This window comes from Canis lupus, chromosome 17 (genome assembly GCF_011100685.1).
Source record: "Canis lupus familiaris isolate Mischka breed German Shepherd chromosome 17, alternate assembly UU_Cfam_GSD_1.0, whole genome shotgun sequence".
Lineage (NCBI taxonomy): Eukaryota > Metazoa > Chordata > Mammalia > Carnivora > Canidae > Canis > Canis lupus.
The window spans coordinates 36688670-36703371 of NC_049238.1; the positions used below are offsets into that span (position 1 = coordinate 36688670).

A 14702-nucleotide genomic window follows, 5' to 3' on the forward strand; every position below is an offset into this window, starting at 1 on the left:
ATCATGAATAAATAAATAAAATCTTTAAAAAAATAAAAAAATAAAAAATAAAAAAATAAAATAAAACTCAATGCGGGGCAGCCTGGGGTGGCTCAGCGGTTGAGCACCACCTTCAGCTCAGGGTGTGATCCTGGAGATCCAGGATCAAGTCCCACGTCGGGCTCCCTGCATGGAGCCTGCTTCTCCCTCTGCCTGTGTCTCTGCCTCTCTCTCTTTCTCTGGTCTCTGATGAATAAATAAATAAAATCTTTAAAAAATAATAAAATAAAACTCAATACTTACAAACATATCAAGGGTATACTTTTTCATTTCCTTAAATTACGGGCAGTCATCTCTTGACCAGAAGCCCAAACTCATAACCTAATTCTTCTTGAGACTCACTCAGAGAATTGGGGTTCTTGTTAATACTGGTTCTATCACTTTGTCTGTAGGTGAGCAAAATGTGATTAATACTAGAACCAGAGTATTCCATGAGCCAGGTAGATCACAAAGAAACATTTGATTTATTTTGTAAATCAAAATACTTAGTATACCCTTTATTTTTCTTTCTCTCAGTGAGATAACCATAAGCAAGTTCTGTTAAAAAACAGATACCATGACTGACCTGCTTTCCTTTTCTTGTCTCTGAAGAGATGAGCATAAATATAAGCAACAGAAATAAATAAGCTTTTGTAAAATTAGAGTATTGTTACTGTCATCTTTTTCTGTTGAAAAATTACAAACTCATGATATATAAACTTGAACAAATTAAGTATAATGAATGCTGGGAGCAAAAAATAAGACAATAAAAATCAATATTCTTGCTGTTCTCTGTCTTATGAATCAAATGTGTTTTTTTCTTTTTCTTTTTTTTAAGATTTTATTCATTTATTCATGAGAGACACAGGCAGAGGGAGAAGCAGGCTGCATTCAAGGAGCCCTTTACAGGACTCGATCCCAGAACCCTGGGATCACGCCCTGACCTGAAGGCAGAGGCTCAACCACTGAGCCACCCAGGTGTCCCTCAACTGTGTTTCTACTGTGGTTTTTCAGGACACAAAGTAATACCTATGAATCTAACAAAAACCAGGAAGAAGTACAAAATTTTGAAATCCAAATTTTAGTTTGTTTGCTATTTAAGAAAATTCTGGCATAGTTTCTGTGTGGCATTAAGTGCCAACTTCTTAAGATATGTAGAAATGAAAAGAATCATGCATTTGAATTTAAATGTTTGAATTTATATGCAAAAAAATAAATTTATATGCATTGTATTTTAACATTCTACTTTCAGGAGATACTAAGCAAATGCTAATATATAAATATTTACTTCTACAGGATGAAGATTTGAAGTGGGTGGAAGAAAATATTCCCTCTTCATTCACAGATGTGTAAATATTCTCTGTTAACGTTTGAGTCTAAAATTTAGCATATCGTATGAAGAGATAATTTTCATACTTTGTCATGTGCTTTTCGAATGTTGTACCTCTATATGTTGGGTTTTTTAAATATTTATTTATTTATTCATGAGAGAGAGAGAGACAGGCAGAGGGAGAAGGAGAAGCAGGCCCCATGCAGGGAGCCCAACACGGGACTTGATCCCGGGACTCCAGGATCATGCCGTAGGCCGAAGGCAGGCGCTGAACTGCTGAGCCACCCAGGGATCCCCACCTCCATATGTTTTTATAGGCCCCCATCACTAGCGAATGACTGATTTCCTGTCAAACTACAAAGAAAACACAGCCCTGCCTTTTTTGTTTCTCCTCCATTTTTCCCTGAACAGCAACTACTTTAATACTTGTGGCCTATAACCAACTCCAGCCTTTCCCGATCTGAGTTCTTCAGGATTAGAATCATTTTATTTTGTTTCAACTTTGTATTATGAGAAAGTTCAAACATATGTAAAACATTTTTTTCAAACACATGGAACTACAATACCATACATGCTGGGGAAGCCTTTGGAGGACAAACATGAGCATAGGAAAAACAGAGTGCAGATAAAGCCCCTCAGGGACTTTGAGCTAATCAAGGTGAAGGTTCTGTTTGACATGAGAATTCCGTGTAGCTATTTCCACAACAGAAAACAAACAGTGGGATAGCCAGATATGATAACCTTTTCATATGCTTTTCTTTCCTTTCTGTTCTCTCATTTACTTCCTATTTAAGCAGTTCCTGTCTAGTATGAAATTCTGTTTGCCTGCATTGGACAATTTGAAAAAAATCATGAATTACCATGTGATGAAGTCTATCATGAGATAGACAGTATAACTTTTTCTTACCTCTGATAAGCTATAAAGGACACAGCAGAGTTCACCTCCCTCTTCAATGCACTGAATACATATTAATAAGTTTTAAATAGTCATTAACCTCACCAAGGAACTGTTTTTAAGATTGCTAGTGTTCTTCTCCAAACACAGTGCTGAGCCACCCAACGGTTGGCTTCTGACAACTAGGTTCTGGTTCACGTTTCCCCTAAAGCAATCTTCTCCCCTGGATTTTCTTTAATAGTAGTATTACCAACAACCTAACCTGGTCCTTTTCTCACACCTGGCTTGTCTCTCGTCCTTGCTTCTACCTCCACCATAGGCTACTCTGTAAATGGCATCCTGGAAGTCTCTCAGTAATGGGACTTGCATGTTGCAGAGAGCTACATAGACTTTTCCTTTAGGCTCTCCCTCTCAGCGAGGGCAATCATCACACATTGAGGCTATACACTTGGCATTTCTTTCTACCCATATTCTCTTTCCCAAGCAAAGGTTATATTGTATAACTCTCTCTCCAGTACCTTCACTGGTAGACCTCCAGTCAGTAGTAATAATGATATGGGAATTAAACAAATACTTGATTCCATAAATACCACCTTTTATAATATGTTTATTCATCTCTCTTTTTTTTTTAGTATATATATAAAGTGTACATGATGATTTGCTCTACATAAGCATAATGAAATGATTACTAGAGTCAGGCTTATTCATCCCTGTTAAATTCTCACAAAAACACGCAACGTCGGTTAGATAGTACATCACTACTCAGGTACTTGTCCAGCTGTATAAAGTAAGAAATAGCAGTGGCTTAAAAAACAAATATGTAGTTAGGTGTCAGTTATGTTTGGAATTATTTATTTGTATGCTGTATTCATGGATATTCTTCCAACATATTTGCCTCCAGAATTTTTTATCTTGCCTTGTTTACATTTTGGTTTTTTGTTGTTGTTGTTGTTGTTTACATTTTGAAGTTATGATTATTTTTACATTCAGTTTTTAACTGAAAAAATTTTAAAGTATAGCACACACACTGGAAGGTGTAGAATCCTAAGCTCCAATAAATTTTCAATAAGAGCACATTTGTATAACTAGCACTCAGGTAAAAAAAAAAAAAAAAAAAAAAATAGAACATCGCCAGGGCCCTAGAAATCTCTTTGCTTTCCTCCCAGATCACAAGACCACTTTCCAAAATGTGCTGCTGTTTCCATGTCTCTAATGGTAGATTACTTGTATCAGTTTAAAAAAATATATCCCTTGACAAGCCATTCATTTTCTTTGCTGTATAGTATTCCATTGCCTGAATATACTACAGTTCACCTATTTGGTTTATTTTCAGTTTGGGGGCTATTAAGAACAATATGAAAATTCCTCTCTATGTTTGCTGGTGAACCTAGGTGTTTATTTCTGTGGGCTGTGTCCACCCAGGAATGAGAATTTGTAGATCACAGAATATGCATATATTTATTTACATACCCTAGTCTTTTAAGAACATTATTAATCTGTTTTTGTTTTGTTTCAGAGCTCTTCCAGTGTTAGTGGATTCAGATGAGGTAAAACATATTTTGCTTATTTTCTTGGTGGTGTTTTCACAGAGTAAAAATGTATTTCAGAAAGAAATTCTGGAACTTTGTAAAATGATTACAGATTGAGCAGGTTGGAAGACTGCACTGATTTGTCAGTAAAGTATAAAGGAGCTCGATCCTCATTTAAAACAACAGTGAGATAAACACTTGTTGGTGTGAAGGAAGGGAGAATTATTTTATGAGGTTTCAGGACTATGATTTTCCAACATCTTATATGTTGATAAGAGTTTAGAATACTCTGAGATGGCATTTTGTCTGAATAAATGTCTTACACTTGAGCTGTTTTGCTGAGGAATTAAATAGAGTTTCTATCTCATTTTCATTTACTAAGCAGGAGATAGGATTTAGAGGATATAAATTTGGGAAGGTTTGGGGGAGAAAAATGAGTTATGGATCATCTGGACATTGAAGGATGGCCCAAGATGGGAAGTCTGAATTGTAAAAATTAAAGAGTGGATGTAGGGAGCATGACCTTACAGGAAGAAACAGTAGAGGGAAATGAGTGGTAGCTCAGGTGTGATTTAGGTGACAGCTGTGGAATAGGAGAGAAAGTGCAGCTCTGTAGACTTGAAGGTAAGAGGTGAGCAACCACAGCAGGTTGATCTGACAGTGGCGGGAGGTTTCAAGGAAGCTGCAGTAGACATGCACCTGGCTATAAAGCAGTTGAACTTCAGGATTTAGAACTCTACAGAAAGATACCCTATGAAAAATTACTTTTAAAGGGGGGCATTTAGAGGATTCATGTCATAAATATTTTATAATTTCAAAATACATGAGTTGTATAAAGTGAGGCAGGTGCCTAAGAAATCCATGTTAACCCCCTACCTGCTTCTCACTGGTAATTCTGAACTCCAGATGTTTTCCAGCTAGCAGGATGTTCAAGTTTTCTAAACTTGTCAATGACTATCAACCATACATCACCAGGAAGTGTGGCTTATCCAGTGTTTTTTTTCTATATCTAATATTTCTGTATGTGTCGTGGAATATATTAGTTCCCCACAAAATTGTGACTGTTGAAAGATTAGGGAATTTTGTTATGTTCTGGAAGGAGCATCGACATCTGGAAGCATATCATCCTTTTTTTTTTTTTTAAAGGAAATCATGACCAGATCTGAAATGGCAGAAAAAATGTTCTCTTCAGAAAAGATAATGTGATTGGAACCCATATAAATTAAACCTACTTAACGGTGAAAGACTTCCTCAAGACTGAAAAAGAGCTTTGTTTTGATATAGTGCAACAAGGTTTTATTGCATTATCTTGGAAATCTGTGTATTACAACAATTCAGTTAGTAGGAGGGTTTGGTGACCATTTTAAGCTACTCTGGAATGTGAGCTTAATGTCCATCATATTGCCTGGATTTGGAAATAACCTAAGTATTATGATAACGAAATATGCCCAGATGCCCTTAGCTAAGAGGTGGCAGGGATGTGGATTTGGGTTTTCTCTTCTCACTGGAAAATTTAACAGTTCCAGATTTAAAAATATTTTTTACATAAACACTCCTACAATTCCTCAACTACCTTTAAGGTAGATGATGTGGTTCTCCTGTATGGTAAAGCAGCGTTTCCATTTCGTGGGTTTAGAGTTACTAGATGCAGTAATAATTTTCTTTGACTTTTATACTGAAGTAATTTGAAATTAAGTAAAACTTGGTTAGCCTTAGAACATAAGCATGTTTGTATGGTTAGGTGTGTGTGTGTGTGTGTGTATACATATACATACGGGTCTGCACAAAGTCCTCGTTTGTAAATATCACCATGTACATCAAATCACAGAGCTAGGTCCTCTCTGTCTGAGCTCAGGGGAATACAAGTACACAGGAAAGAGGCCATGATGGTCACTTCCAAAGATTTGCTCTGCCATTGTCCCCTCACTCAGGCTGTAAGTACACGTGCTGCTGCCGAATATGTCTGGGGGTCACTGCATGGCTCCCCAGAGCGGTTCCTCTCTGGGCAGCTGGGGGGCTCATTACCAGTGAACTTTGCAGACACTAGAGCATCCTTTACATAATCTTGGCTTATCTGGTTTCATAATGAAACATATATTTACCTGCATAGTACATCTCTATTAATCTTGTAATTAATTTCTTAACCTTGAACCATGTTTTACACATCATTTTGTTACATTACATATGTAATATATGATTTGAAAATTTTTTGTTTTAATATTATTTTAGGTGCAGAACAGTCAAAACTTGAAAGGTAGTTGAATGTAGTATGATGGAAATGTGAATGTTTTGCTGCTTTTGTGACCAAAGATACAGGGCTAGTGAACATTAAGAATAGGAATAAAAGTTAGAATCTTATATATCTTTTTTTGAAGGTGTTCTAACCTTGTGAATTGAGAATGACTTCAGAGAATTTTGATTGAGAAGCATTTAAAGTCTTAACCAGTACCAACACTTAAATATAACCATTAATTTTCATCGTGAAGCCATAAAACATTTTCTTTCAAGAGCCTACCTTTTCAATTTATTTCTCATTTACTCATGTCATAGGAGTTAACAAAAAAAATTTCTAGTAGTAATGTGCCTTGAAAGATACTTTCAAATTTATTTTCAGTAGGGAACATGGAACAGTGTGGGGCATCCTCCCTAGGAAAAGAGTGTCAGTTACTACAGGTTCCATTCTTTCCTTCCATTTCTTCTTTTTTTTTTTTTTTAAGATTTTATCTATATATTCATAGAGACACACACACACAGAGAGAGAGAGAGGCAGAGACACAGGCAGAGGGAGAAGCAGGCTACATGCAGGGAGCCCGACGTGGGACTCGATCCCGGGTCTCCAGGATCACACCCTGGGCTGCAAGCGGCCCTAAACCGCTAAGCCACCAGGGTTGCCCTTTCCTTCCATTTCTTCCACAATAATAGGTCCCCACCCACTACATTTCCCAGCATTTATATCCATTCTGGTTTTGGTGTGTTTTACCCTGGGCTCAGTAGTTTCAGAGCTGGAGGCAACCCTGCCTTCTCATTCCTAACATTTTTTTATCTAATCCCATTCCCAGACTTTGAGGCAGACCACTAGCTCATCATATGGCTCCAGCTGAATTTTGAAATACAGGGTGCCAGCCTTCCAGCCTGTAGGAGCTACAAATGGAGTGGAGCAGGAAGGGGAGTTGATGGTGAGCAGAAGGGAGACTGCCTCTTGTATAACCTCAGCAGCAGGTGTGAGAACACCTTTTTCTGCAGCTGTAAAGATAAAGGATATGATGTGTATAGCTCAGCTACAGGCTGAAATGCAAACTTTTTTCATCTTCTAGAGAAAGTAGGATTCCCTCCTGATAAGCTCATCAGAAATGTTGTTTTTCAAAGGGCATATGCAGTATCTATCACTTTCAGTGATACTTGTGTCGTCAGTTGATGTCTCTTGACCTGAATTGAATATTCCTGTGGAGGGTCCTCTTAGCTCCCTCATATAAACAGGAGGGGTGCCCTAGGGCTGTAGCTGTAGTTCATCTGAAGGACGCTGGGGAGAAGTGATACCCAGGGCCACAGTACAGCTCATTATCCCAGCTTCTGCATGAAGTGTCCAGAAACTGGTCACCCAAGCTTTTGAGGCTATCAGATCAGTTTATTCTTGGGATGCCATCAAGACGGTTCTTACTCTAAATGAAGGGAACTGAGCATAAGAGTTCAGTTTTATGTATTTCTAGACAAAATGCTAAAGTGTTCTTATGCAAGTCATGTTGGATTTATGTGATGTGTGGAATTTGTTTACAAGGGAATTTTCATGATTTGAATTAGATTAATGTTTAAATATCTGCTTTAAAGGATTGTTAATTTATTTCAGAAATAAGGAAAAATAGATGAATATGTGCATTTTTTAAGACAGAGATAATACTCCTTTACTTTTCCTGTAAAGAGATCATTTTAAAATCTTTCTTATCCTATAGAGAAAACCAACTTTTCCTCTGTGATACAGTATGTTTGCACTACTATAATGTCAAGACTGAAAGTATAAAAAATGTACATATAGATTGATTTTTCTCCTTTTTTAAAAAAAGGGGGTTTGAGGTGCCTGCCTGGCTCATTCAGTAAAACATGTGGCTTCTGAACTTGGGGTCATGAGTTCGAGCCCCATGTTGGGGGTAGAATTTACTTTAAAGAGATAAAAGGGGTATGAGTCCATTGCACTAAGCTATACTTGACTAGTGTAAAGTGGAGAAATATGCTAGATTTAAAAATCACTAGTTTTCTTAATATATCTTTTTATGATCAACAGCATGCAATAAGCAATACAAAACCCCAAGCCTTATACTTAGAAGACAGAAGTTTAACATATTGGTTAAAGTTCTAAACATATCAAATGTATATAAGTGACAGAAGTAGGATTTTAAGGAAATGTACAATATATATAGAAGCTCAGTACTGCATTAAGAAACTTCTCTAGAATTAGGAAATCATTCATGTATTTGAGGAGAAAACGTAGGGGTTTGAGAAGTTATATTTTTCTATTTAAAAGGGTTAAATTATTGTATAATTTGGAAGAAGTTGCTTTGAATGTAGGACAAAACTTTCGAATATTTTTGTTTGAAAAGTTGATGTATTTTTGTGCCTTAATATTTGTTTTGACTTTTAATAAAATGCTTTCAGAAATTCTGGATGATTGATTCTAATATCTATTAGTGCTAGATTATATACAGCTGCCGGAAATGTAGACCCAAATAGATGGCAGGCCATAAACAAAAATCTTAAAAAAGAAGATGCAGGTAATTAACAGATATGGAAAAGTGTTCAACCTCAGTAGTGAACAAGGAAATCCAAAATATGGGGCGCCTAGGTGGTCAGTCGGTTAAATGTCCAACTCTTGGTTTTGGCTCAGGTCATGATCTCAGGGTCACGAGATCAAGCCCCGAGTTGGGCTTTGCGCTTAGCAGGGAATCCACTTGAGAGTCTTTTTCTCCCCCGGTCCCTCGGCTCCTCCCACCACTTGTGTTCTCTCTCTCAATAAATATATAAAATCTTTTTTTTTCAATGCAAAATACAAAAGGGGAATTCTAAAAATTAAATTAACAGGTTTATACTAACACATTTGTAAAATCCATTTGCATGCAAAGTCTGATGGAATGAAAACACTCATTAATGATAGTAATGTGCTTGATTCAGTCTTTGTGAAATGAAGTTCAACAATGTGTCTATAATCTTTGATTGCTGCCAATTCTGGTGATGTTTTAAAAAATGATTCAAACTAGAATAATGATTCTACATAAAAATGTTTATTATAACATTACTTACAGTAGAATTAGAAACCAACTAAATGTCAACAATAGAATAGTAAGTGAATTATTGTCTAGCCAGCTAGTTTATGGGATACTACAACCATTAAATTATGAAGCATTCATAATAACATAGAAAATACTTAGAAGATGGGATCCCTGGGTGGCGCAGCAGTTTGGCGCCTGCCTTTGGCCCAGGGCGTGATCCTGGAGACCCGGGATCGAATTCCACGTCGGGCTCCCGGTGCATGGAGCCTGCTTCTCCCTCTGCCTCTCTTTCTCTCTCTCTCTGTGTGTGTGTGTGTGTGTGTGTGTGTGTGTGACTATCATTAAAAAAAAAAAAAAGAAAATACTTAGAAGAAATAAGGCACAGAGTCACTGTTGTGAACTCCTATCCGTGAAAACACAAAGTAGAGAAAGGATTGAGTGGAAATGGTTAATGTTTAGATTGAGTTAAGCTGTGGTCACAATGTGATTCAACATCTCAGAAGGTTAAGACAAAAAGTTTATTTCTTCCTTATGTAACAGTTCTGGGATGGTATAGAGGTGGGCAGGGCAACCTACCTCCCCACATCCCTCAGGGACCCAAAGTTTCTTTCTGTCTTGTGGGCCCCCTAGTTCCTAGAGACTATCATCTACATGTAGCCACAGAAGGAGAAAGGACAGCCTCAAGTTTTGTGGAGCAAAGCCCTGAAGTGGTGTTCATTACTTCTAAGCATATTCCATGGGCAGACAGTCACATGGCCACACTGTCAGTCATCTGGGCAATAAGAGCCATGCTGTTTTACCCTATGAAGGAGAGGATGGATTTGGGGGACAGCTAGTGGCTTCTGCCACAGATTATTTGGGTGCAGTGGACAAGGGAGACAAAAACTTCTATTTTCGAAGGTAAAATATGGAGAAATAAATATCTAAAAAGTGATAGTCCAAAAGTGCATGGTCTCAGAACACAGCTTAATCCATTAATAAATAAAATCCATCCTGCCCCAAATAGATGGAACATGAAGAACATTCTTAGAAATTCTCCCAGCTTTGGGAGTGGCCAAGATGGGTATTCCCACGAGGGAAAGGAAGCTTGTTGTAATAACAACACTGACAGTTTAGAAAGGTTGGGAATGCTCACAGAGTGGCGGACTCTGCTAACCATTGTAGTTTCTGTAGCCAGTGAGGTGTAGGTATAGCCAGTGAGTTTATAAAGGAGAAAAAAGGATTCAGCATGGCTAAATAACTTGCCCAAAGTCACCCTTCTGACAAATGGAAAGCTAGTATAATACTGATGGGAAGCACCCTTGAAAGATTTCCACAAAATTCTGGGCAGAGAGGAAACATGGTTGCTTGTTAGATGATTAAGTTCATGTATCCAAAGTGCTTGGTACTCAAGGCTTCACAACACAGTGAAGTTAAAAAAAAAAAAATGCATCAGCGATTGTCTGGGAGGCTGCTGAGACCTATCTGAAATCAACTCCTCCATATGAAATTCACATTCTAAGATTTGTTTACATATGTTGTGATGGAAGTCTGGCAGGACAAGTTATGCCCCTTAAGTAATAGTGGATTTACAGCTAAATTCCTATTAACATAAGCTGGTATGGTACTGAATTCAGATGTAAATAATTTTGACAGTATATTCTTTAAATCATGGTGGAAAACTAATAAGAAACTGCAAAGGAAGTTTATGTACAGGAAAACTTAAAAGCTATCCAGCAGATGGTGCCAAAGTAGTTTCTCTGAAGAGTTCTGACCTCTAATTCTTGCCTTTAAAATTTTCTTTAATTTACTTACCAAAGGCCACTAAACAAACATAGAAGTGAAATTAAAAAAAAAAAAAACAAAACTTTTTGATAAAGTTACCATTTTGGTGCACTTCCTGTTCTCTCAGAATTAGAACTTGGAAGCTGGACCGGGCCTCTGAGATCATTTACAGGTGAGAAAATGGGGAACCAGGAAATCTTCCTTGGCTCCAGATCCCTCAGGCTAAAATTGAAACCTGTATCCTCTACTTGCTTTTCTCACCTCTGGATCCTTGGGGGGAGAGGGAGTCTAGTGCCATGGGAGGGTTGAACTGCATATCAAAACTTGAAATACCGTTGATAGGCTTTGGTTATCCCTTGCTACATAATTTTATATGACTGTTGTCTTTCATTCTAGCCTCCAGACTGTGTCACTACAATAAAAACTGTCATTCGGATTCTCTACAGCTTAATTTGGGGCATAGTGGAGTCCAGAGAGTTACTGCCAGTGTCTACTTTATTTTTAGCATCACTGAAAAAATATTCCATAAACTTTATCTTTCCTTTTATTAAAAATAAAAAAGTAAGTTTGGCCATTAATGTACCTGATTCCAAAGAATTAATATTAGACATTTCTGTTAAGGGAATGAACAAGCTACCCTTTCACTATGAAATTTTACATCTTTTTTTTTTTTTTTTTTTTTTTTTTTTAAGAAGGAGAGCATGAGCCAGGAGAGCAGGGGGAAAGACAGAGGGAGGAGAAGCAGCGCCTCTGCCCCACTGAACAGGGAGCCCCATGTGGAGTTCGATCCCAGAACCCTAGGATCATGACCTAAGAGCCCTTTGGGGGTTTACTTTTTAAAAACTGAATTGTAGGGGTTCCTGGGTGGCTCAGTGGGTTAAGCCAGGTCATGGTCTCATTCAGGCTCCCTGCTCAGTGAAGAGTCTGCTTCTCTCTCCCTTTGCCCTTCCCCTGAGTCATGCCTGTCACTCTCTCTCTGAAATAAATAAAATCTTTTTTTAAGATTTTTTATTTATTTACTCATGAGAGACAGAGAGAGAGAGGCAGGCAGAGACACAGGCAGAGGGAGAAGCAAGCTCCATGCAGGGAGCCTGATGCGGGACTCGATCCCGGGACTCCAGGATCACGCCCTGGGCTGAAGGCAGGCACTAAACCGCTGAGCCACCCAGGGATCCCAATAAAATATTTTTAACTAAAAATAGATAAATAGTTGTATTATTGTAAAATGCATTTGTGGATGTCAAGTTCTGATCATGGAGAAGTATCTTCTACTGGGCCAAACTTCCCTACACATAACAACTCTAGACAAAACTTAAATGATAACTACATGAAGACATTGAAGACAGACACAAAGCAAGAGGCATAGGAAGGGACTCAACACTTGGGGAAGCAAACTGCACTGGGTGATTTCCACCCCCCCCCCTTTTTTTTTTTTTTTTTTTTTTTTTTGCTTTTACTCTGATAGCAGGCTACAGTTCTTGCCAGGTATAGAGATTAAACCCAGATACAAACCCTGATCTTTAGGATGCCTGGGTGGCTCAGCGGTTGAGTGGCTGCATTCTGCTCAGGGCATGGTCTGGGGATCCAGGATGGAGTCCATGTCAGGCTTCCAACGAGGAGCCTGCTTCTCCCTCTGCCTATGTCACTGCCTCTGTGTGTGTGTGTGTGTGTGTGTGTCTCATAAAAAAATAAATAAATCTTTTTTTTTTTTTTTAAATAAGTCTTAAAAAAAAAAAAAAAACCTGATCTTTTCCTTGCTGAATTGGAAGAAGACAGAGATTAGAAGAACAGCAGCTGGAAAGTAAGATAATTACTGAAAGAGAGAAACACAGAGAAGGTAAGCACCATATTCTGTGTATAAACCTCCCAAATCACTGGCTCACCCTGTACGATGCATGTATGGGACAGACTCCAGGCAACCTATCCAAAGCTAAGAAAGTAGAACTGGAGATTTCTGCTAACATAGGAGATAAAGTTGGACTTGACCCCAACCAAGTAAACCCCCTGCTTAAGAAAATGATGTGGGAGTGACATCAAAGATAATGAGGGACTAAGGACCTCTGGGAGTTTGTCCCTTCATAAAAACAATGAAAAATTCATAAAAACTTTCAGGACTTTAAGAACTCTGGAAATTAACCAGTCTTGCAACAACCTAAGGAATATTTACTCGAGAAAAAAATGCCTGAATTTCAGGAGGAACACCAAGCTTTCCTTCCATCTCTCCTATTCCCCTGCTTTGTTCCCCAGCTCAGTAGTGGCCTTCAAAATTAAGGGCCCACACACCCAGTACTGCAAGGAGCAGAATGGAGCCGGAGATATTTCAAAATCTCATTACCAAAGAAATGGTGTTCATTGATGGGTCTAGTTCCTTGGAATTCACTGCTAGAAAGGCTTGTCTTCATTTGACCTGGACCAGAACTTGCCCAGTGTTAAAAGCTTTTTTCTTGGGGGTGTTTGTTAAAAAACATTTGCGGTCAAGTGTTTTAATGTTGTAGCTGCCCAAGGCAACAAATAACAATGGAAGCAAATAATAGACTAACCAAAAGCCTCAAAAAGTAAAACTAAAAACTCCAATGCATTTCTGGGAATCCTAAAGGCCACGTGCACATGTAGGGCTCTGCACAGCACAGTAGAAGCAGAAAGTGAAGGCCAACAGAGTTGTCAACCAGCTGTCTGAGCATTGAAGATGTGTCTCACCATCCAAGACTGGGAGATTTGTTGGTTCCAAGAATTTAAGGAAAATTCTGTCCAAGGATTAGCTGACCACCAGATAACTGAGTGGAGACTTCAGTGGCCATGTATTACAAAAGATATGGATGTTACAGAATTAGTTCAGAGAAGTCTAAACAAACATTACAAAAAGCAGGAACAACAAAAAACCCTGGGGAGAGGGAAAAATCTGATTTCCAGAGTCGCTACATTATTTAAAATGTCCAGTTTTCACCAAAAAATGACAAAAGCAAAGAAACAAGGGTGGGGAAAACAATCTATGTTAAATGTTCTTTTTTTTTTTAAGATTTTTTTTTTTTTTTAAATTCATGAGAGACACACACAGAGAGAGGCAGAGACACGGGCAGAGGGAGAAGCCAGCTCCATGCAGGGAGCCCAATGCGGGACTGGATCCTGGGACTCTGGGATCACACCCTGAGCCAAAAGCAGACACTCAACCACTGAGCCACCCAGGAATCCTAATGTAAAATGTTCTTGAGTGGTTCCTTATGTGGCTCAGTTGGTTAAGTGTCTGCCTTTGGCTCAGGTCATGATCCCAGGGTCCTCCTCCGTCTCCCTCTCCCTGCCACTCCTCTTGCTTGTGTTCTCTCTCTCCCTGTCAAATGAATAAATAAAAACCTTTAAATATAATATATAATATATATATATATATATATATATATATATATATAATGTTCTTGAGAAAGACCAGATGTTGCACTTACTAGACAAGCACTCTAAGTCAGCTATTTTAAATATGTTCAATGACCTAAAGGAAACCATATCAAAAGAACTAAATAAAGTATGAGAATAACAGCTCACCAAATACAGAATATCAGTACAGAAATAACATTTTTTAAAATTTTTATTTATTTATGATAGTCACAGAGAGAGAGAGAGAGAGAGGCAGAGACACAGGCAGAGGGAGAAGCAGGCTCCATGCACCAGGAGCCCGACGTAGGATTCGATCCTGGGTCTCCAGGATCACGCCCTGGGCCAAAGGCAGGCGCTAAACTGCTGCGCCACCCAGGGATCCCCAGAAATAACAATTATAAAAATGAGCCAAATGGGGCACTGGGTGGCTCAGTCAGTTAAGCATCTGTCTTCAGTTCAGATCATGATTGTGGGGTCCTGGGATTAAGCCACACATTGGGCTCCCTGCTCAGCCAGGAGCCTGCTTCTCCTCTGCCTCTGCCCCT

At 38.5% G+C, this 14702-nt stretch overlaps 1 protein-coding gene across 8 annotated transcripts in view; it reads left to right on the top strand.

Moving 5' to 3' along the window:
- The window catches only part of TMEM87B (transmembrane protein 87B), a 56173-nt gene extending 44801 nt beyond the window's left edge, over window positions 1-11372 (top strand). For 6 of the 8 annotated variants that reach the window (XM_038561454.1, XM_038561450.1, XM_038561449.1 and 3 more), the window contains exons 17-19: window positions 1315-1367; window positions 3760-3790; window positions 4919-8427. In XM_038561454.1, the coding sequence (XP_038417382.1) occupies window positions 1315-1367; window positions 3760-3790; window positions 4919-4978 (144 nt within the window). In that variant the 3' untranslated portion in view covers window positions 4979-8427. Of the gene's footprint in view, window positions 1-1314; window positions 1368-3759; window positions 3791-4918; window positions 8428-10921; window positions 10967-11190 lie in introns of those variants that run through there. The other 2 variants (XM_038561452.1, XM_038561451.1) reach the window with 2 other exon arrangements.
- Window positions 11373-14702: the final 3330 nt, after the last annotated feature.